At 41.3% G+C, this 22,696-nt stretch overlaps 2 protein-coding genes across 6 annotated transcripts in view; one reads left to right on the top strand and one right to left on the bottom strand.

Moving 5' to 3' along the window:
* Ten-a (tenascin accessory) overlaps positions 1-22,696 on the bottom strand; it is a 336,505-nt gene that overhangs the window by 152,163 nt on the left and 161,646 nt on the right. For 3 of the 5 annotated variants that reach the window (XM_065481647.1, XM_065481648.1, XM_065481646.1), the window contains 2 exons: positions 11,332-11,823; positions 416-622 (listed from right to left, as the gene is read on the bottom strand). In XM_065481647.1, coding sequence (XP_065337719.1) covers positions 416-622; positions 11,332-11,823 — 699 coding nt within the window. The remainder of the gene's footprint in view (positions 1-415; positions 623-11,331; positions 11,824-22,696) is intronic. The other 2 variants (XM_065481650.1, XM_065481649.1) reach the window with 1 other exon arrangement.
* The window catches only part of Mic26-27 (MICOS subunit 26/27), a 266,434-nt gene that overhangs the window by 24,809 nt on the left and 218,929 nt on the right, over positions 1-22,696 (top strand). The gene's annotated exons all lie outside the window — the stretch shown is intronic.

A 22,696-nucleotide genomic window follows, 5' to 3' on the forward strand; every position in this document is an offset into this window, starting at 1 on the left:
GTGACACGCGCGGCAGGTACAAAAGTGTCCGAGTAATTCATGCGCTTGTTTTTCTGTCCGATTTTATCGCTTTCGGGTTGTTTACGCACCACTGCCGAGCGCGCACTGTTTTATTGTGATTTAGAATTATCTTGGGATGAATCCAATATTGTACGTGCTCTCCAGGCAGTTTCAATAAAATTTGAGCGCGCCACGCGGACTTGCTCTCTCGGCGGCGAGTCGTGAAAAGTTATGATCGTGCCAGGATTCACGAAAAGCTGGATTTGATGGGCCGAAGAGAGACAATTGGATTGCCGGTTTTCACTGTCATAACGCAGCAGCATTTGTACCAGAAACACTGCATAGGACGCAATTCGTTAAACATAAAAAATTCGTATTTCTTGCGCGCAGACTTTACAATTGAGTTGTTTCCTACCTTGCAAGAAAATGCAGTTAGTGGCCGACGGGGTGGCAGTGTGATAGCCGGCCGAAAGCTCTGACTCGTTTTCGCCAGTGTTGCCTGGGGACTCGGGCGAGGCCGCGTACGCTCTTAGCTGGCGCAAAGTGGGCCCTCCGTTGCCCAGCGAGGGGCCTCGTGGCGGAACCTCTGGAGGGGCTGGCTCAGGCGGCGAGTCGGGCGGGTCTGCGGAGGACAAATTGAAACATGCATTTTTCAAAATGCATTGTCTTCAATTGCAGATTGGCGAGAGATGGGGCAGAGAGATAGAGAGAGGTGCACTTAGAGCATGCGAGGAGAGAAAAAGAGAGCATGTACACAAACAGGCTTCGGTGCGAGTTTCTCTTGGTGTTGAGCGGAGTAACTTTTCAATTAAACCGAATGAACTTTCGCCAGTTTTCCACTTTTTGCGCTCGCAAGAGTGCAAATACGGCCTTTTGCTTCTAACGAGATTTATTATCTGCATGCTCTGTGATTATCGCTCCAAGGTGCTTGCTGGGGAATTAGGTCTGCCGTGTGTTTACTTATGTATGTACATACACTCATCCAACTTGCCTGCTTTGACCACACCGTCTAATTGGATGTTTCAGAAATTCGATTAACCCGTTTTTGTCTCGCGGCTATTCCGCAAATATCTTGCACCACCTGAATTCAATGAGCTTGTACGATGCTTGATGAAAGAGTGTGCTTTGTTTTCTCATCACTTACGGAGAAGGGAAGGGGGAAATTGTATATTGAGAAAATACAACTAGGCTTCATCCTCGTTGATTCAAATTCGTCGTTTTCATTCTGACCAGTTTCGACGTCATCAAGTACGTCCTATTCATGAGGCACTTGAGGCTTGCTCCAAAGACCAAATATGACGTCGAAACTGATCAAGAATTAAAACGAAGAATTTGAATCAATGAGGATGAAGCCTGGTTTTATAAAACAACCTCGAGTGGTCGCCCATTTCAGAAATTGTATATATTATTGGACATATATGTCTTCCGCGGCAACTACGCAGTTGCAAAAAGACGGAAAAAGTAACAATTTCCTCCTAAGAAAGAAAAGGCACTCGAGACAGCTGGCTCATTAATAATTTTGTCGGGTTCTTTCAAAAAAAGAGGCGTGTGGTGAAAATTGAGGCCTGCTGAAGCAGAAAAATAGAGGCCGAGCGAATTGAGTGATGAGAATTTGTGAGTAGGCGTTCGTTCGATACTTTCTGCAACACACATGAGGTAGCAGAAGCTCAGGGTGTAAATTAATGCTTTGTTAAGAAGGTCTGTTTGGGTACAGCTCAAGAGGAAAAAAGGGAAAGGGAAAAACGCTTTTATGAGAAAGAGAAACAACTCTTAAAAGTAAAGGAGCGCGGCTCATCAACGGCACACCAGAGGAAATTACGGAACAATTTCTCCATTCTTTTCACAAATATCCTTCAACGGTGAAAAATTTCCTCATTTGAAAGATTTGCCTTTTGAATGAAGCACTTGTAAACATTATTATGATAATTGCGTTCGTGCTTAGCGGCTTTTCTGCAAGTGGAAAAGTAGCGCCGCACACGCTCTGGTTTCATACGCGAGCATCATCGGCCGCTCCGAGCGTTGCATTCGACGCCATCTTTCGGTGCGGACCTGAAACTAGTATCTTCCAGCTTTTCCGATTTTCCGCAACCGGCGAGCGTCGTCCTTATGTAGCAAAATAGGAATAATAGCTATGTGTTAGTTTCTATAAAATGTGCACCATCACTGCGATAATTTTCTACCAAACCATTCTATTTTTAATTTTTTTCGAGCAATTGCTTGTGAGATTAAAATATCTTAACCTGCATTGACACTACACTGCAAATCCGGCTGACATGAGACCAGCATTATGTGATAGAAAAGATCTGTCGCTAATCCGACGTTGCCGGATTAAAGCTGGGGCAAAGTCGCATCACACTTGGCAGGGCGCGTGTTGCTGTTTGTTGCTGGCGAATAGTTAGCCGAATTCGCATCACATTTGATTAAACACAACAGGAGGCTGGCGTCAGAGCCGCCACAGCCATCGCCACCCTCAGCCACCACCGGCCACCCCCGGCCGTCCGTGCAGTGTAATGACGATTTCCTGCTAGCCCGCCAACTTGGCGCACGCTCTAAATTCAATTAGCGCTGGACATTGTGTATCGCGCACAGTTTAATGTTTGTTAACGCATGTCAACGCTTATTTCTCTAAGCTCCAAAAGGCCAGCCGTGTTTGCTCAATGATAAAGGAGCGGACCACCGGTCGGCGGGCTGGACACTGGGTGCGTGAGGCCTGTTTACCCCCTGTGCGCCGCCCGCGCGCTCCGATGTGGTTGTTTGTGCGAGCGAGTCGGTCGCCCACGCTGAGCGACTGCATGTTTGCGCTCGCACACCACCGTGATCCAATTTGCGATTCGCTGCTGGTGCACATTCAACGCCGGGGGCCTACTTTGCGAAAGAAGATAGCTGCTTCTGCGGTAAAAATGTAAATCTTTGAATATATATGTGGCTAGTTTTGAGGACACGCGGAAATAAATTAAGATTTTTGGCTTACACTGAATTAAGAAGATGATGGGAAAGGAAGAAGTAAAAATAAATTCACGAAATGATTTAAACCATTATTTAATCTAATCTCGAAATAGAAATAAAATATTTCGGGAAAGTGCCCCTCTTTTCTACCGAAAATCCTGACTGACGAGATCTAGTCGAGGTTTGATATTATAAATAGAAGAATTTTTTATGTCCATTTGTAATGTTTGTATTTTTTTTTGTGATAAAGCGAATGTTTTAAAAGAAACAAAAAGTTAGTTGGTATTTTTCATCTTTCATGATCGTGAGCTTTGCCAAAATTGATTCAGTTTAATTTAGATTTCATACTAGCACTAGCGCAAGAAGCCTCTATAGAGAGACATGATAAAATCACCTTGAATCCTATTCTTGGAAATAAAGTACACGTATAATGTTCTGCAAATTGCTTAGGGGCTACAAGTACTTCCGTCCACGACTGATTTGCAGCTTGGGTGCAGTAGAGCTCAGTGCAGGAACATCGCCGTCGAGATTTTGCAATCGAATCTGCGGAACACGCTATAGCGAACAAACTCACATGGTCTGTATTGTTCCACATAGAAACGCCGCTGGCTCTAACTAATGCATTCATATATGCAAATCGGACTGCAACAGCAACGCCTAATTAGCGGCGGAAATCTGTCCGTGCATACGATCCACGTGATAATTAGTGCATCGCTCCTCTGCTCTCTGGTTCGTGTTGTGCGCAGCCGAAGAATGCAGTGTGTGTCGATCGCATGCAATTACCCCGCAAGTGGGACACGGTATCCGTTGAAAAGAAACTCAATTAGTGAGGGTTGCATCACTGTTGGAGGTGCATATCTGGAGTGAGCCGAGTGAATTAATCACATAACCTCATGTAAGCGCCACTTTTATCACAATAGGTGTGACCTGTTCTCTCTGTGCTTGTAAAAAGCTACCGAGTGGAAAATTTCACTTGCGTTGGCTTTCCTGTTTGAAAGTTATATTTACAAAAGCGTTTACCTTGATGCTTTAATGAAACATTAAACTATATTATTTTAATTATAATTGTAATGTTTGAATTTTTATAATATAGCATTCAAGGCAAGAAAAAACAATAGTAGATATCTTTTAGTTCTCTTTATGACTGTGCAGCATTTGTCTGGGAGCAAAACCTAAAGATTGCAATACCCCCTTTCAAAATCTCCGGATTGTGGCAGGGAAAGACATTTTTTATTAGAAAGTCATGTTCAGGAAGAACGCGACCTGAATGTACCGTACCGGAATTTATTTTTACTTTTTAATATCATTAATTTTTATGGGATTTGTTAAAAGATTTCCAATTTTCTTATTTTCATAAATTTAACTCTTTCAAATTCTTTGGGTTTTTCAGAAATGGTCATTAGTCATTATTGATTAATCAATCATATTCAGGAATATTGTCGACCTAAAGTATTGTGCCTGAATTTATTTTTCTCCTTTTGAATATTGTTATGGGATTATTTAGAAGATTTTCAAACAATTTTCAAGCGATGTGTTTTTATGTCAGTTATGCCAAGCATCCAGGAAAATATTTGTCTGGGTTCAGTGAACGTCATTGATCGTGAAAAACAAAAGTAATCAAATATAGAGGCGCGTTTTTTATTTCCAATCCGGGACATGCTCGATTCCACAAAAATTTAACCTTTTCCAGCTCCTCCTACCGATAATTGAATTGATCAAAGGCAAAATTCGTCAGAGTGCGGACTAATTGTGACAAAGTGCCTCTGCAATTTGATTTCATCCGCTGAAATCCATCGGGAGGATTAAAATTGATATTCTTTCGCATTAATTAGGATTAATCATCAGCAAACAGGAACGAATTCAATTATCCACTGCCAATGTATTTATGGAATTTCACTGTGCCTGTGCCATCGGGACGTGATTGCGGCATGCGCCGCGCAGTCCCTGCTGCAAACAATAATTGTTCAGGGAGTGTTTATGCATGCACGTTTCCATTCGATTAAAACGAAGCCGAGCACACACTCAATGGAATCTGCTTGAGTGCACACTTACGTAATGTGTGGACAAACGCAGCGTGCAAATCATGCAAATTAATAAACCTTACTTTTAGTGACAAAATAGGATGCAGGGAGAATATACAGGACAAAAGCGCTTTGAATAAACACAAATGGTAATTAAAACCTTTTGGTATGTTATTCAGTTCACCAATATTAATTCGAATGCTTTTTAACAAATAAATGGTCACATGAAGTCCAATATTTGCCAACACAAAACAAAGCTTTATCTCGCTATGAGTTACGAGAGGTTTGGCGTAAAATTAGGTTTTGTTGCTCAGAATATGAGAAAGTAGAATACAATAATAATAATAATAAAGCATTGCAAATATCTTCAATAATGCTAATTTAATGCTGTTTTAAAGAAAAATTCACGCCGTCAAGCGCACAATTGCTGACTCGAACGTCTCGCAAGGGAGGACGAAAAAAGAGTCGGGTAAAATTTAAATGGATTTCGCTTCGGAGAGGGAAGTTTTATTGGGTTTGGCGTCGAGTTGCAGAAAAGGTATATCCCTCGAACGGTGTGCAACAACTACTACTGTTCTACGCGAGCGCAAATCAAATTTAAAAGACCGTGAAAGAAGTAGGTACATGAAAAAATAGAGGCAACTCGACTGGTATTTTTGTCCTCGAGGAGAAATAAGTGAGCGACGAAGAGTGGATGTGATAGGTCCTCCCTGAGGATTGTATTTTCATGATTTTCTTGAGCTTCTCTCTCTCTCTCTCTCTCTCTCTCTCTCTCTCGCACTATCTGACGACGATCGAAACTTCGCCAACTTGTCACACAAACAGGCTGAATTTTCATATCACGAGTGCCGCTGTGCTGCGGCGGCCGAGCGTCTATGTATGTAAACGAAAGGCGCCCAGGCAACCCGCTGCACACACTCTTGGTATTCAATAAATAATATTGGAATTCCTCGGCACTCTCGGCTGTGCAGCTTGAACCAATCACTTCTCCCGCTATGCTCAAAGTGACAGAAAAGCAAATTACATTTTGCGCCTTGCAGCAAGAAAAATATAGAAAATAAAAATCCAATTTTGCTCCTTTAAGCTGCAAATAAGCTTGTTATAAATAATTTATTTATTTGATGCGCACTGTGTGAATGAGAATCCCATAACTCAACCAAGATAAATGGTGTTTAGGTCAAAATCACATATTATATGCTATAATATAAAATAGAGGGAAATTGGAACCTTTACAAAAATCTGTCTTCTTGCGATATTTGTAATTATTTATATAATTGAAGCTAATATCATCCATCCATGAGGAAATCAATGCAATTCATTCCTGGCTGGTACCATAAAATTGCAGAAATGGCAGCTTAATAAAAAAATATCAATACAAATTGGTGTTTAAAATTCATTCATAAAATTAGTCGGTTAACCTAGTTTTGATATCACAACAAGGAAAAGTCAAATTTTTTCTCAACATATGCATTCCTCGAGTGCACATTTCTTCAGAAAGTCTGAAATAAATTTACGAAAATAATATTTGAAATTAGGCGCATGGAGCAAAATGATACCGCGCTTGATGATTTTAAACCATTTTGATGTATAACGTGTATAACATTACAATTATTCAACTGGCTCGAATGAATCTCCTTACTGAGAATCTGAAACGCGGGATGGAGCATTCATATAAGTGTTCGCGTTAATCGCAATCAGCGCAGATCCAGCCAGAGCAGCAGGTTGTGTGTTTGTTTGCGCCAAATGAGCAGAAATTCACTCTCGGGTTTCGCTCTCTCACGTTTCTGCTTGAACAGAGGCTCAATTCAATTAGGGACGTCTGTAATCTCACAAGTGCTTCAATATTGATAATAATTAGCTTTATATTGTTGTTTGCGTTAGTCAAAAGAGCGTGCACGTTTTGCCAGCAAAGCAGCGCGCGCGCGGCTCTTTTCACTTGGGAGTGGTGCTCTCGATAAGGCCTCGCACCGCTCGCTCCAGCATGCAGCAACCCGAACACATACAGGCAAATTTGATATATTTACAGAACAACGGTGGCGGCCGAGGGCTACACACAATCGGAATGAATGTGCAAAATATATTCAATGGCACACCGTCATTATCGCGGCCAGGCCAACCGTTGTTTCGCATAAATTGTGTGCGGAAAATAATTATTGTCTACTAGGCAGGTACGCTTTTGATATTTTAATAATTGCTCCATATGAAACAACCCGTCAACGGGACTGTGTACCGACAACAACGATTTTGCATCACTGGTGTTTCAGGGACGTGAAAAACAGAAACAACGGGTTTTAATTAAACCATAGCGGTATGATATGATATAATTTATATTCTAATACTAATTTAAAACAGGGTTTGGAGTGTTTTCCGTTCTTTGAACTCATCCGTGAAAACATTTTCAAACGAACGAATTCATTCCAAATAATGAGAAAGGCTATTTAAAATTTAAATTAAAGTGATGATTTTTTGAATGCGGAATTTTACAGTAAATATGAAATGGAATAAAATTAAATAGTGTATTATTACTGTATACAAATAGAGTGACTGTACTCTAATTTGAATTACAAATACTGAAATAAGTGAAGCAAAAAGTTCCGGTACATTTAAACAGAAAACTAATTTTTACTTTTGGACCCTACTGTTTTTCACATCCCTCTAGCGGTGCCGCTTCTAGTGGTGAAATTTAATTGCTTGTTTATTAATCCACGCCAATTGCGGCCCCAGCTGCCCGTTATAAAGTTGCACCGTTCGCTCTCTCTCAATCATTTCGTGATCAGCAACAACGGTAGTGGCGGTGGTAGTGCGGACGCGGACGAAATAATTGATTCAGCCCCGTCATTGCATTTAATATATGGCCGATCACGAGCACAAAGAAGCGAAGGTCCGCTGCTGCTAATGCGTCCGCAGCGAATCGAGTATGCAACCCGCTCAATGGACGAGCTCGACAAAAAGCCTAACTGTTTTCATTCGGCACTCGTGATGCATTGTCACACGATGATTTGCGAAATTACGACGGACGTTTCGCCGATTGATGGACGGCATGTTACGATACTTGTCGCCTCGATTGTTTCCTCGTGTTTCAATTTTTGAAAATAATTCCAGCACAGCCATTAGTGAGTGGTTGAATTATGTTAGCAGAGGGAAATAATTTAAAACCATTTTCATGGAGTTAGAAATAAAATCGCATAGTTCAACATCAATGTTATTTAGTAGTATTCTATTTCAGCAGGAATAATTGTTGATTCAATGAGAAATCCTAATTTACACAAAGCAAGCTTACTCAATTGAACAACTACTTGATATATTTTTTTCTACAAGATGACTAAAATTATTCTAATGAGATAAAATAAACACTCGCACCTTTTCAATGAACATGAAGATATAATAGTCGGTTTTAGGTATTTTATTATTTTACTCAAATTTGTCTTCGTCAAAATGAACAAATAAATCTTTATCTTTGTTATTTCATTAAATATTTTATGAAGAATTGCCATCCCGCACATTTGTTGCGTTCCAAACAGTTCCAAATTTATTTAAAAGAATAATTTTGATAGACACTGAATATGCCATGAGTAAAAGTACGGAGCCCCCAGGAGGCCCCAGCCGCGAAAATCCACTATTGACAAATTTCATGCAATAATCAGCTTATGAGTTATGACGCAAAATTTAATAACGTTCATTTCGTCGGTCGTGGATGTATATGGCATGGTGGAAATGGGGATTACTGCCAGTGTTACACTGTATATTAAGCATATTCGAGGCTGGGTCATTGAGTTTTGCAAAATACCATCTTCCTTCCTGCAGCCGCGCGTGTTCAGTCAACGACAAAAAAGGTCAATTCAATTACTGCGCAGGCAATCAAGCCATACATACAGGGGAAAAAGGGTTCGGTGGAAATGACGGCGCATTGTTTCACATCCATCACGAGACACATAGCGGGAGAGAGGCAAAAATGAGGAAGCGACCCCATTGTATGGTGGAAAAAGTGCCGAGAGAGGTGCAGGAAAACCTGATGAGAGTGACTCCCATTTCAAATAGCAATTCTATGCTGCGGAATTTTTGTTCAGCTTTGCTAATAATATTTGATTCTTGTATATGTATTTACTAACATTTTATTTGTGACAAAATAAATCTGCACCCAATAAATCTCAAAGTTAGCAAAAAATAGACTTTAGTGCTACCTCAGTGTGCATCCACATATTGAGCGAAGTGCATAGTTAATTCATAAAATTGGTTTAGCCTCGGAGGCCCCATTAGGAGCTTTACTTTACTCAAATTTTCGATTGTAACCGACGGTCAGTAATAAATTATAAAGAATCATGTTCAATATCTGAAAAGCACTCAAGCATTTCCAATTCTGTCTTGCTCAGCAACAAAGAGAGAACTAATCTGGCGCGTGTTTGGTTTCATGATTCAATATCAATCGGGCAGCTGGGGAATGAAAAAATATCGAGAAGTGAGCATCGTTTGCTTGCAGGCGGATTTAGCTAGAAACAATTTTTCGCTCTCTCTCGCTCTCGCGAACGTGTGGTGGCAAACAGTAAGGGGAAAGAAACTAAGCACGTTTGAAAATCTGCTGGGAAATTTGAGTAAGTGGCTCGCGATAAAGGCATTGCAGACAACGATAAATATTGACACGAGCAGATGCCGGGAAGGAAACGCAGCGATTGTTATTCAATAATCAACTTGCTGGAAATTGCCATCTGAAAATAGCATCAACAGAGCGCCCGGAAATTGTCGCTGTCGACGGCAAAAAATTGCGCTGGGCCAATCTCTTGGTGCAAATCCGTCGGCAAACAAAGTCGACGCGCGCGGTGGCTAAATTTCTTCATAAAATTTGCAAAGCTCTCTCTCTCTCTCTCTCGCTTCCGGCCGGCGATTTTTTGTCCTCCTCTTTCGCGCAGTAAAATATCCAGGCTCTAATGCCATGTTTTTATACGGAATAAATCACCCTCGGCTTAGCGAACATCCCACTCCATAATCACCACCGTGCCGCGCTCGTTCGCTCGCCCGCTCTCTATCATCGGATTGGTATTTTTTTCTTCCTCTCTCAGCAATTACCAGCGTAATCTCCACTTGGCGCAAACAGGAGGGGCGCAAAATATCGCCCGATAGATGGAAATGAAAGTGCGTCGTCGTGCGCGGTGCAAAATAATAACTCTGGAAAGCATGCCACGCTGCACATTAAAATCTTGGCTGAGTGCATTGAAAATTTTAATCCTCCTTTCGTTTGGCGGTGCATCATTCATGAAGGGGGGGGGGGGGGGGGAGGCACGCGCTGTCGTCGGAAACGAACAAAATTTTTGCATATCAGGCTCCATTTGTGAGCGGAATGGCGTGCGAGGATGCCCGCTCGACACTTCCGCCACCCAAACTTTTCCAATGGGCGGGAAAATGGACCATTACAGCTTCATGCAGCCATTACAACTTATCAAGCTTCTTCCGTCCTGAGGAATAAACATAAATATTTGAAAGCAACAAAACTAAGGGTTTGCCAGCAGCAAAAGCCATTCAGCTTGCGGAAATCAAACACATTCACAAAGTATTGCTGGAGGGGTGGCAAAATATGTGTTTTTTTAGCAAACTTCATGATTTGACCATCGAAAATAAATGCGAATTTTTTCAAATGGCATAGATTTGACTGCTCATCAATCAAGCATGCTAAAGTTAAAAAGTGAGTACTAGTTTGGTTGCTGCTGGATTTTAATTTAAAAATTTGGTTTTGCTAGATCTTAATCTCAAGCTTTTTGTTAAAACAGAGATTGAATTTAATAAAAAAAAAACACACACACATGACGAAATTTCACGAGTCACCTCATTGCCTACTTTTGCACGCATTTGCGATTTTCTTGATCCAGGGCTAATACTGACTTGCAACCTTTACCAGCCCGTTGGCTTGCAATAAGGCATCTTGAGGAGTGTCAAAGCAGTGGGACATATTTGAACAGTTCAGGGATCGAATACTGGCTGCCCAATGTCAGAGATGGCAAAAGCTAATAAGTTTAGTGACTTGAAATGCTCAAATATTTCAACGGTCTGGAAGTGGCGCCACTTGCTAGTTTTCGCACCTTTCCAGCGTTTTTTGGGGCAAATGTCTGGCAAATGTTTGCGGGGTGACGAAAATATGGACCAAAGCTCTTCTGCGGCCACTCGGGGTCTTGATTGTTATTGGGGCATATAGCCCACGGGATGTGCTGAGCAGAGGTTAAAAAAGTTCACCTGTTTATTTTTAGCTAGCCTAGCCTTGCTTCAATCGCTAAATGAAAATGACGCAGAGAAAGAAATAATACAAATGATGTCGATGGCGGCATGCGAAACACATTAAGCAATCTGAAATCGTCCGAATTTGAAAGGCTGTACTCACCGCTCTCGAGATGCAGCCTGTTTTCCTTGACCAAATCCTCCGGGTAGGTGGCGTCGGACATGTTGTCCGAGGACGAAGTGGAGGTGCCGCCGGTCCTGCTGCGTGTGCCAGAGATCCTGCCCTTGGACCCCTGGAGAGTCGTGTTCGAAGCTTGCTTCGAGTTGCCATTTTTTGGCTGCTTGTTGTAGTGCCTGTTGAGGAAGCGCTGCTGCTGACTTGGCGGTGGCGTCGGCTCGGCGTAGATGCCGGCGCTGCTCGAGAGGCTGCCCCCGCGGGGGCTTGCGCCCGCCATCGTGTTCTCCAAAGGGTACGGCGAGCTCTGGCGTGGAGCGTTCGCCTGCATGGCCGCGGAAGAGTACATCACGGCATTTACTGGTGACGAGGATGCCGGTGGCGTGGGAAAAGGGGACGTCGGGTTGTCGGTCACCTCTGTGTCAGAATTTGTGCTCAGTTGAGAGCCAGTGCGGTAGATGCCGTTTGTTTGTGGAGTTGCTGTGGACATTCATTTCAGAATCGGTTAGAACTGGTGTCAAATCAAACTCGATCAATAATTTTATATGTTTGTATGTTAAATGTTTTATATGCCTTATTTTGAATAAGAGATAAGTTATGAGGCAAAATTTATTTGTTAAATTATATAAAATCTTAATTTTGAACAAGATCTAAATCTATTTTAAGCTTCTGACATGAAAAATTGGATATTTATCCATTTCAAAATTGCATTAGGGCTGTGAAAAACGACGTTTTTTAAGGTAATAGTCGCCTTAGTTTAGACGGTCTTTATGTCCAATTTAATCACTTTTAGGCGGTTCTTTGGAACATATTTTATAGACGGTTTTTATTGTGGTTTAAATGGCGTAAAATTGCATGATTCGTGCTGATTTGATGTTCCCAAAATGATTTGAAACTAAAAAAACCAGTCGATCGTCTAAATTTCACAATAAAAAATTTTGATGAGATCGTATGTATTTAATTATCTTAAATATTTTTAACGAAACTGATAATTTTCTGACTTAAAAAAAAATCGCAAACAGAACAGAAAGCAAACAGAACAGTTCAGACTTTTCGATGTGGAAAAGATCAAAGCTAAAATCCTTGGTTGTAATTTTAAATTGACGGTGAAATTTTTTTTCTTAAATTTTCCACGCAAAATGTTTTACTTCCCATACCAAACAACAGCAACGTAAAACCATACAGCATTTTGATTTAATATTTGAAATTAGCACTGCTCTTTGGTGATTTTTTTCAGTGGCATTTAAATAAAAATGCTCCTTTCTGTTTAATATACCATAAACATACGCTCAGAATCACAAAACACTTAATTTCATTCACATGTGTTTCAAGCTTTTATAATTATTTCATAAGACACGGATGTAAGCTTGAAAATGGTGGCGGAAAAAATGCAGAAAAGGCAGGATAGAGGCTGATTTTAAAGTATTAGCCGGACTTTGCGAGCGGACGCTGCATAATGTATACCATCATAGCCGTAAATTCTCATTAAAAATATTCATTAATCTCCATATTACCAGCAGAGCAAGCGCAAAATTTACAATGTAAATCTAATGGCAGAGCGGTGCAAAGCAGTGCCGGGCCGCTTTGTTTTTGTCTCCCCAGCAGGCGGACTTTCGACCGGACCAGGTACTATGCGTAAAAGTTTGATGCTGCTAATCCATTGCTGGCCGTTGCCTCTGCTGCAGCTGAGGAGAAAGTTTAGTGGTGCCGCTTCAAACGGCTTGTTTTTTCCCTCTCGCTCACTCATCTCTGCGTCTGTGTGCCTCGAAATCAGATTATGCAGCTGCCTTCCTTTTCAATGCGTGTTTGTACTTATTTTCCTGTCTCTCTGCTGGTGGAGCGCTCCAAAAGGCGTCGGTCAGTGGTCACAAGTTTAGTGTTTTGCGTCCACTTTCCATCGCGGCAGCTAATGCTGTTCAAAGAGGATTAAGTCTTGATGATGTATAGGCGTAGTAAATGATGCATGGCATTTGCGGCGCTGATGGCCGTTCAGCGGACGTGTGTACCATTTATTTACATCGAATTTTGAAAAAGATTTTTTTATTTTGTGTTTTGCATCACTTTTTTTAGTTTAACTTTTGTTTTTGAAAAGCAATTTGGGAAAGCGTTTAAAATGCTCCCGTTAGTCCAAAAATATGATGCGATATATATTCCGATTAATTTTGGTCGCTTCGAGGAAAACGTCGTTGGGTAGCAATTTTACAGAATTCTTTTTCGGATTTGTCAATATATTGGTTTCAACGCTCAGCTGATTTCCTTTCGGGAGTAAGACTATAACATTTTGTTTTAATTTAACTTTCAATAAGTGCGTCCAGCTTAAAAATATAGCAAGTAACCGAAAAGGCAAATATTAGTAGGGCCGTGTATTTAATATGTTTTTTCCTACTTTCATATTTGAAAACTGAAAAAATTGATAGGAATAAAAATTCCGCTAAAACATTAAACAAATGAGAATAATTGCCAAAAATGCGAAGCAAATATATGCACTTTTTCCTTGGCTTTTAGTCAATTTAGACGCTTTTAGAGTTTTTTGGCAGACAATTTAATTCAACCAATAATGAAATTGCATGACTCGTGCTAGTTATTAATGGTCTCACAACGATTCGATGCTCAGAAAAAAATTAACCGTCAAAATTTCACTGCCCTAAATATTAGCTTGTTTCATACAAGCTATATTATTTGGGTTAATTGGTAGACTATTTCGATAGAGCTCTCCAATAAAATGCATCAATTTGATGGAATCAAATTGTTTAAATTTTAACAATTTCAAGCACCGAACATACTTTTGGTGATGTTCTTTGGCGTGCTGGTGGGCAAGCAGTTCGCATACGTGCGTGCAAAGTTGTAAAGTATTCGCACAAGGAAAGACTTTGGCACAGGGTGAGCGCAGAGCAGTGGTTGTTCAACTTTTCTGCCAGCCGACTTCTTGCATACTATTTGCTCTATAGAAAGTTTTAAGCCACCACAGCAGCAGCAGCAGCAGCAGCAGCTACATTGAGAAGTGTGTTCAAGCCTCGGCCGGCACCGAACTAAATATTCTACGCAGCTCGCAACTTATTTCATAAAATATCGGACTTATGCGCTTACAAAGCCACTTTTTGCTTAAATATTAGCACAAATTTGCCTATACGGGCAGCTTTTGTTGACCACACGGCGAAAACAAACAAGTGAGAGCTTTTTAATTTGGTCCCGCTGGAAATTATTCATTACGGCCGCGCTAAGTCGAAGCTGCAAATTATCCATACACTGGCTTTGCGTGTGTATTTTGAAGGAGGTTTTTCAAATAATGTGGAACAGCGATGTTTTTTGCGTTTAAAAACCAAACCAAAAGAATATTTTAATTTTCAAAGGTTGCAGTAGCGTTCATACAGCAAACAGAGCAACGCCCACGATATTAATTATATTAATTTATCACAAATAAGCATATGTAATGGGAAATACAGACAGTTCACAGTGGAGGTCAAAAATGGTTTTGTGATTTCTTGTAAGTCTAAAAAATGGCGAGCTCTCGTTAAAAATTCTATGTGACTCAGAATGATCATTTAGGCTGGAATTAACAAATTAAACTCATCATAAGAGTGAGGAGATAAAAAGCAATATGGCTTCTCGTACATTAAAATTGTTAAAAATACTCATGGGGATTTCCGTGCGTGGCTGTTGTTGCAATGTTTAATTCTTCCTTAAAAGGCAGGTTGCTGATGCTATGGTGTCGGAAATTACGCATGGTGCAAAGTGTGCGCGTGAATAATTAATTGGGCTCAGCAGACCTGAGTGCCCGGCCTTGTTTTCGCGCGCTCGCGCTTCCCGGCCCGTCTAACAAGTTGACATTTCGACTGCAACTTTACTCATTAAATATTTTGCGTCCGACGCTTATTGTAATGGGCGCGTCACTTGACGAGCCTGAATTCGGGAACGAACCTGCTGCCGGGGCTGACGAATGACGAATGACTGAACAGGGAATGGCAAATTCCGCGCTGAGAGCAGCCTGTTTTCGCTCCGACGGTCAGTTGGCTTTGTTTGCAACACGGCTAAATAGTTAATTAGCAGAGAGCGCTCTCGCAAGTTGAGCCTTTTTAATTGGCAACACAGGCGCCGATGAAAGGGCATCGGAAAAATTTCTGACGCGGAATTATTTCACTGAATGATGAATGCCGGAACACACAAAAAGCGCCGCCTGATGTAGAACAAAACGCGAACGCGTGTGTGTCGATGCTTTTATGTACAAGAGTGTTTTTCATCAGGTTTTATCGTTTTTCTGGCACCCTTAACGAGTGATATTTCAAATAATTTTTAAATCTATGCAAATGAGAGCATTAACTTATGAAATGAACATAAAATATAAACATTTTTCGAACCGTTAAAAATTTTGATAATCACTTTCAGTCCGAAAAACGAAAGTGTAGATTTCTTGAATATCAAATTTTTTCTACGAATTCGAGCTCATCTTGTAAGTTGTAATGGTCCTAGTCAAAGATTTAATTCATTTTGACCGTATTGTTGCATATTTATTCTTTTTAAATAAACTGATTAGTGCTTTTCTAATGAATATTTCAAATCATAAAAGGGAATATACAATTCATTATCTAAATGTAGCCAGCAATACTCTTTATTACCATTGATTTAATTAAAAAAATATTTATGAGGCTTATATAATACATTAAAAATAATCAAGATTTTCCGTTAAATGCAATAGAATAAAAAATTTTAACAAGTCCATTTAAAATATTTTAAACATTTTCCACAATTTTGATGTTATATAACTAATTCGTTCTTGGTTGAAAATTCACCATTTGCTGGGGGCCATCCTTTGGCGGCTTCAAACACCAAGGGGCTTTCGCAACTGGTAAATGAATAAAAAAAAATCATTTTTTAAAAGCCCCGAAAAAAATTGTTACAATAAAAAATGTCTTTTACTATGATCCAAATCTCATACGGTAGTTCTAATTTACAATGATAGGATTCAATAATAGATATTCAACTTTCATGTTTTTTTTCATTATAAAATTTACTTCTGAGCCGGTTGAATGTCAAGAGTGAAGGGAAATTTAATATTCAGTATAATTACAGAGCACGGGTCAGCTCAGTCTGCTTATCGAAGCTTTTGTTGATAAAAGCGGCAGCAACGGGGTGACGACAAGCAGCGTTTTCATTCACTATAACGGACTGAAGAGAAGAGGACTCTCGCTGGCTGCCAACCCTGGAGAGAGAGAGATGGACACAAAGATGAGCCCTGTGATCTTTACGGGCCACAGATTTCCAATTACAGCGATGTCTGCGCTCCAAGAGAGGGACTCGTCGGCTGCCATCCCTGTGCTCTGTTTTGTCTCTTATCTTGAGCCCCAGCTAATGTCGGCCGACGACTACATACGCACGTTATTGTTCAGTACAAGGCATTTGCTGACAATCATCACAATACACGCAACACGACAAAGTGACTGCTGGAGAAGCAGAAACAGATTTTCCCTTCCACTGCGTTGTACCCAAATTTGATTGCCAGATTTATCGAGTGCCCAGCTCGTTCACTTTATCGCAAACTTTGCTCTATTAAAGAATTTAGGGATGCCAGCTATTGTACCTCCAATAGCAGAGGAAAACACAAGATTCTAATCCAGATTAATCCTAATTAATAGAAGATGGGTTCGGTGCAGACCTCGGTTCCGTGGAAATAACAAATATGCTCACTTTGAAAAGGCGAAAAAAATGAATAATATTGGCGAATACTTTGGATAAAAAGAAAATATATTCGTCGGATTTATTACACAAATTACGAAACCTATGGTGATGTGCGTAGCGATAATGTGTAGCGACAAATATATAAAAAAATAGGAAAGGGTTAGTAAAGGGGTAACAAGTTTAGATATTGAAATAATTGCGCTTATCAAAAAATTCTACTCAACAATTCTTCTATCGGTAGGGTCTCTAATCACAAGTCTATCTTGTCGTCGTTCTTCTCACGGCTCAAAGGGTATGGTCAGTTTGGCGCATGCAGAGTGGAATTGGGTTGGTCGTTCCACGCGGACACAATTGGCGATGCCCGTACCTCTCCTGTACGATGCCCAGGAAGGCGCTGCAGGCCGTCGGTGTTAGAAATACCAAACGGCCCCGCAGGGCACCTGAGGGTAGCGAATTAAATAGTCAGATAATGGCCCGATAAATTAATGTGCACAAAAGTCACATAAATAAGGTAGAAGCCCAAATAAAAACTCACTTACGTTTGAAATTTCAAAAGGGAGTTAAGAAATCCGATCGGACAAAGATCGTTGGTTGGCAAATAGCACACCAGCTTGCGTGCTATGCCTTTTGGTGGTTTTCGGGCCTCTGACTATTAAATCACCGTGAGTGCAACGCATTGCACTCCCCTCATGCGCCTGCGAGGTATCCCAAATATCGCAATAGTTGGGGTTCTCAGCATGCGGTAAATGATTTTTACATGACTTTAATTTTGTCGTTTGACTCACATAAAATTAAGATAAGCGCAATTTGAAGAAAAGGGAGATAGTAAGAGAGAAAGAAAATTACAAAAATTAAAATAAATCACTCGTCTGTTTGAATAATTTATGTGTTAATTTCGTCAAATGCCAATTAATCAATACAACGTTATACCTCCCCCCGCACTTAAATTTTCCACGCAGAAAATCAAATTTTCAACTGGAAAATCAATTACTGGGAAGGCATTTTCTTCAAATCTTTTGCATCAAAATCACCAATGTTATCACCATTCTCGCCAATCAAAGTGAACATGTTTTGAGCTTTTTGATCCACAATCTCGAACGGTCCGACATACGTGGGAAGCAATTTAGCTGACATACCTTCTCCTTTTTTAGACAACACAAAATTCCTCTTCATAACGAAATCACCAACCCGAAACTCACATGGCCTACGTCTTAAATTATAATGATGCGCGTTTTTCCTATTGGCTGCTTGCATGTTTTCCTGAACTAAATTATAAATTTTGTTCAGCTTGGGAAACCGTTTTGAGTAATCTTCAATTGGATTAAGTTTTGAATCATTATCATTATCGCGCGGTGCGTCAAAATTGTATAATTTCGGCTGTCTTCCGAACGCTAAGAAAAATGGTGAATATTTAGTTGTCTCATGTACGCTGGAGTTAATCGCATACGCAATATGTGCTAGGTGCTTGTCCCAATCTTTTTGATTCTCGGAAACGAAACTTCTCATTATGGTTTCAAAAACCCTATTAACTCGTTCTGCTGGATTTGCTTGAGGGTGATACCGCGGTGTATACTGCAACGAAATATTATATTTCTTGGCTAACTCTTTAAATTGAATACTGTGGTAAATTTTGGCGTTATCTTGAATCATCAATTCCGGCACGCCGTACAACAGAAATGATTTTTCAAGCGCCGCACATACACTCTTTGCAGTCGCGTCGCGCAGTGGTGCCAAAATTACCATTTTTGAAAAGAAATCTTGCTGTGTCAAAACATATTTGTGGCCACTCGAGCTTCGCGGCAACTCACCGACCAAATCTGAAGAAAAAACCTGCCAGGGTCTCTCGACCTGATGAGAGGCCATAAATCCCGCCGAGGCGGACTGACATGATTTTTGCTCCAGACAAGTACGGCAGTTGGACACAAATCTCGCAATGTCGGAACGCATTTTGGGCCAGTAAAAATTCTCAGCAATTTTGTGATAAGTCTTAGAATAACCGAAATGGCCTGCTTCTGGGCGTGCATGGAATCTATTTAAAATCTCGGCTCTCTGTTCTTTAGGTACTACTTGTTTGTAACACGATTCTTCCCACGGGTTCCACGATTTTACAACTTTGAATAATTTATCATTTACAATTTTAAACAAAGGGAATTTTTGCGGATTGGATCTAACATTTTGCAATAAATGCAGGTACCAATTGTCTTTCACGCGCGCGTTTGAAGCAACAGCACACATTCTGATCGGCGCAGAGAATGATCGCGACAGCAAATCTGGCATTACGTTTAATTTTCCTGGCTTGTGGTACACGTCAAAATTGTACTTCTGTAATTTGTACACCCAGTTAGCTAGCCTTCCTTTCGGATTTTTAAGATCCTTCAGAAATTTTAGCGGTCTATTGTCGGTGAACAGCAAGAATTTATTATAAGCCAAATAACCTTCAAGTCGCTCAATCGCCCATACTATTGCAAGCGCTTCTTTGTGAATAGTCGGATATTTTTGCTCCGCCTCTGTCAAAACTCTACTGACATAAAAAACTGAATGTTCGCCATCATCAAATAATTGTGTAAGCACACCCGAAATGCCTACATCTGACGCATCGGTCGACAAAATAAATTGTCGCGAAAAGTCTGGAAGTCTTACTACAGGATCTTTGATCAGCGCCTCGCGAATGGAAGTAAATGCAGCCTCCTGCTCACACGTCCATTCAAATGAATTTTTCTTGCGCGTTAGTCTCGTCAATGGTTCGATAATCGTGCTAAAGTTGTCAATTAAACGTCGATAGTAAGAAACGCCGCCAAGTAACATTTTTATCTCTTTGACGCTCTCCGGCCGCTTTAATTGTAAAATCGCCTTTATCTTGTCTGGATCTGGATGTAAACCGTTTTCATCCAACACATATCCTAGCATTTTCATTGAGCTGCGTAGGAACTTACTCTTATCCCAATTTGGAGTCATATTTGCGTCGCGTATCAGTCTAAAAAATTCGCGAAGCACTTCAAAGTGCATTTCGAGTGTCGGCGTACCCAAAAATACATCATCAATGTAAACTTTTAAATACTTTTTTATCCATGAATCGCCTATTATTTTGTCGAAAACACGCATGAACGCTGGCCCGCTATTTATGGCTCCAAATGGTACCACTTTAAATTGAAACTGACCTTTCTGTGGAATGAAAAACGCCGTCTTTGGCTTACTCTCTGCGTCCAGAGGTATTTGCCAATAACTTTTCCGGAAATCTACTGAGCTGATAAACTTAAATTCACCCAAATGGTCTAAAATCGTCGCCAAAATTGGAACCGCGTACGCGTCAGGTGTCGTGAGTTTATTCAATTCGCGCAAATCAAGAACGAAACGTGGTTCGGATCCTTTCGCCTCATTGCGTACAAAAAACCCTGGCGCATTCCACGGACTTCTCGCTTCCTCAATCACGTCCATCGCTAATAGCTCATCTACTGTTTTGTGCATCACCGCTAGTTCTGGCGGAGCAATATAATATTGCTTGCATTTAACAGGCTTTGCATCACCTGTGTCAATATGATGCTCGATATCTACGCGTCCCAATTTTGTCGGAAAACTATCTCTCATCTCAGCAATAAATTCATCTAATTTCGCTTTGTCGCGCTCCTCCAATTTGTTGCCGTCCGTCAAAATCGTTGCCGCCTTTGGCTGAGTGCATTTTCCTCCTGCGCGCGTTAAATGCCAAGTGCCATTTCTCACGTCAGGAATGAACCCCGTTTTATTCCAAAAGTCAAGCCCCAAAATTAACGACTGATCAATTTTTGGAACAACTAAAGTCGGAATCAGAAAAGATTTATTGTCCAGCATAATAGGTAAATCAACACTACCCGTCACCTCATTGTACGTCTTATCAGCTAGTTCAACTCGCTTAATATTTGACTTCTCTACACGCAATTCTAGCTGCTTTACGATTGGAATGCCCGGCCCTCCAATAATGCATACCGATGCACCACAATCTAAAAGAGCCGTCAGCTGTTCATTCAAAATTCTCACGTCAAGAAAAAGCCTGTCATCATCTGCTAAAGTCAAAAATGTCCTATCATTACCCGGTCCGCTCTGTGAATTTGTACGCAATTTATTTTTAATTGCGGCCAATTTCACGCGTACCGTATCTGTCCTAATCTTGTCTAAATGGCACCTCCAGCCCGGTCCTAATTGCCGGCACTGTTTACGGGCCGCGGCGACGCAGTGTGCCCATCGGTCGGGCCCGTTGGTCCGTTTTTTGAAAACTCTTTACAACGCGCGGTCGGACAGTTCGCTCTTGTCACGTCTGGCTTCCCGCACGTCCAACAAAATTTCTTCGCGTCAGAAGAAGGACAATACCTGAAACTATGCCCCGGTTTCCTGCAATTCCAGCAAGTTCTACTACTTATACCATCAGCTCTTGCCTCTCGCACAAATGCAGGATTCGGTTTTGCTGAACCCGGAACATAATCTCGCGGCGTGTACTTACTCCCTTTCGCATTCTCTCTCACAGAAGCTGCCGCCTGCGTTTGCGGCTGCTGCTGCTGCTTTTTCTCGCTCGCTATCGCGCTCATTTTCGCCTCTTTCGTCTTTTTCTCGCTCGTTCGCCCTTTCTCGTCATATTTATAAACCAACTTTGGTTCAACAGGGTTATCGGGAGTTGTCGGTTCTTTGTAGGTTTGAATACGGCATTGGATTTTCTCGAGTCTAAGTCCCTCCCTAACTAAATCTTGAATTGACGAAATACTTTCGACCGGCAATTTATCTAACGAAATCGGATTCAAACGCGCTAAAATGAATTCAAGCTTTTCCGCGTCGCTCGGTGGTTTTGCAAGCAAAGCAAAACTTTGCTTCATCTCTGCCACGTACAAATTCAACCGTTCATCTAAACCCTGCGTTCGCAATCGCAATTGTTGCCATAGTCGCTCGTCATAGTTTGGAGGTTTAAAATTTTGAAGAAAATCTGGCACGAATTCTGCCCACGAAGCCCAGCACTCGCGATTCGCCACAAACCACGTTCTGGCCTGCCCCGAGAAAAGGTTATGAGCCGAAAGCCAAATCTCCTTGTCGGACAAATTGCTCTCGTATCTCTTCAAATCAAACTCACGCAAAAACTCTGCAAAACTCAAATCTGATTTCGGATCTCCGTCATATTTCAGCCTCCAGTCCCTAACGGATATGATCTTTCCGCGCTTCCGCGGTTCTGTCACAGTCTCAGTCATCGGCCACGGTTTGGCCCTTTCATCCCCTGCCAGTATCGGCACTGGTACGGACTTGTCGTCGACGATCATCGGCATATACAGAAGCGCCCCGGTAGGCCACTTTGCACCTTCCGTTGTCACTCCATGCTCGCCGCTCCGACCCTCGCGCGCGCTATCATCGTCCGAGTCACCGTTCTCTAACAACTCAATTGACAAATTTAGCTGATTTAACTGCGGATCCTCTGGAGCCGTCTCCAAACTCGACCCTGCCTGTTGCTCTGTAGTCTCTTCCGCGCCTTTACGCAACTTATCATACGCTTTGCCAATGTGCCGCATGAGTAACTGAATATTCTCTCGCGATTTCTCCGCGTCCTCAGGAGGAGTGAGTCGCTTAACCCGATCCCTAAAATACGCGATATAAGTTCGCACCTTCCGGATTTCAGTCGGATCCTTAGCAACAGATGCCTTGCCTGCCCAATTCTTTAACTCGGCCACAT

The sequence above is a fragment of the Cloeon dipterum genome, chromosome 2 (assembly GCF_949628265.1).
Source record: "Cloeon dipterum chromosome 2, ieCloDipt1.1, whole genome shotgun sequence".
Taxonomy (NCBI): Eukaryota; Metazoa; Arthropoda; class Insecta; order Ephemeroptera; family Baetidae; genus Cloeon; species Cloeon dipterum.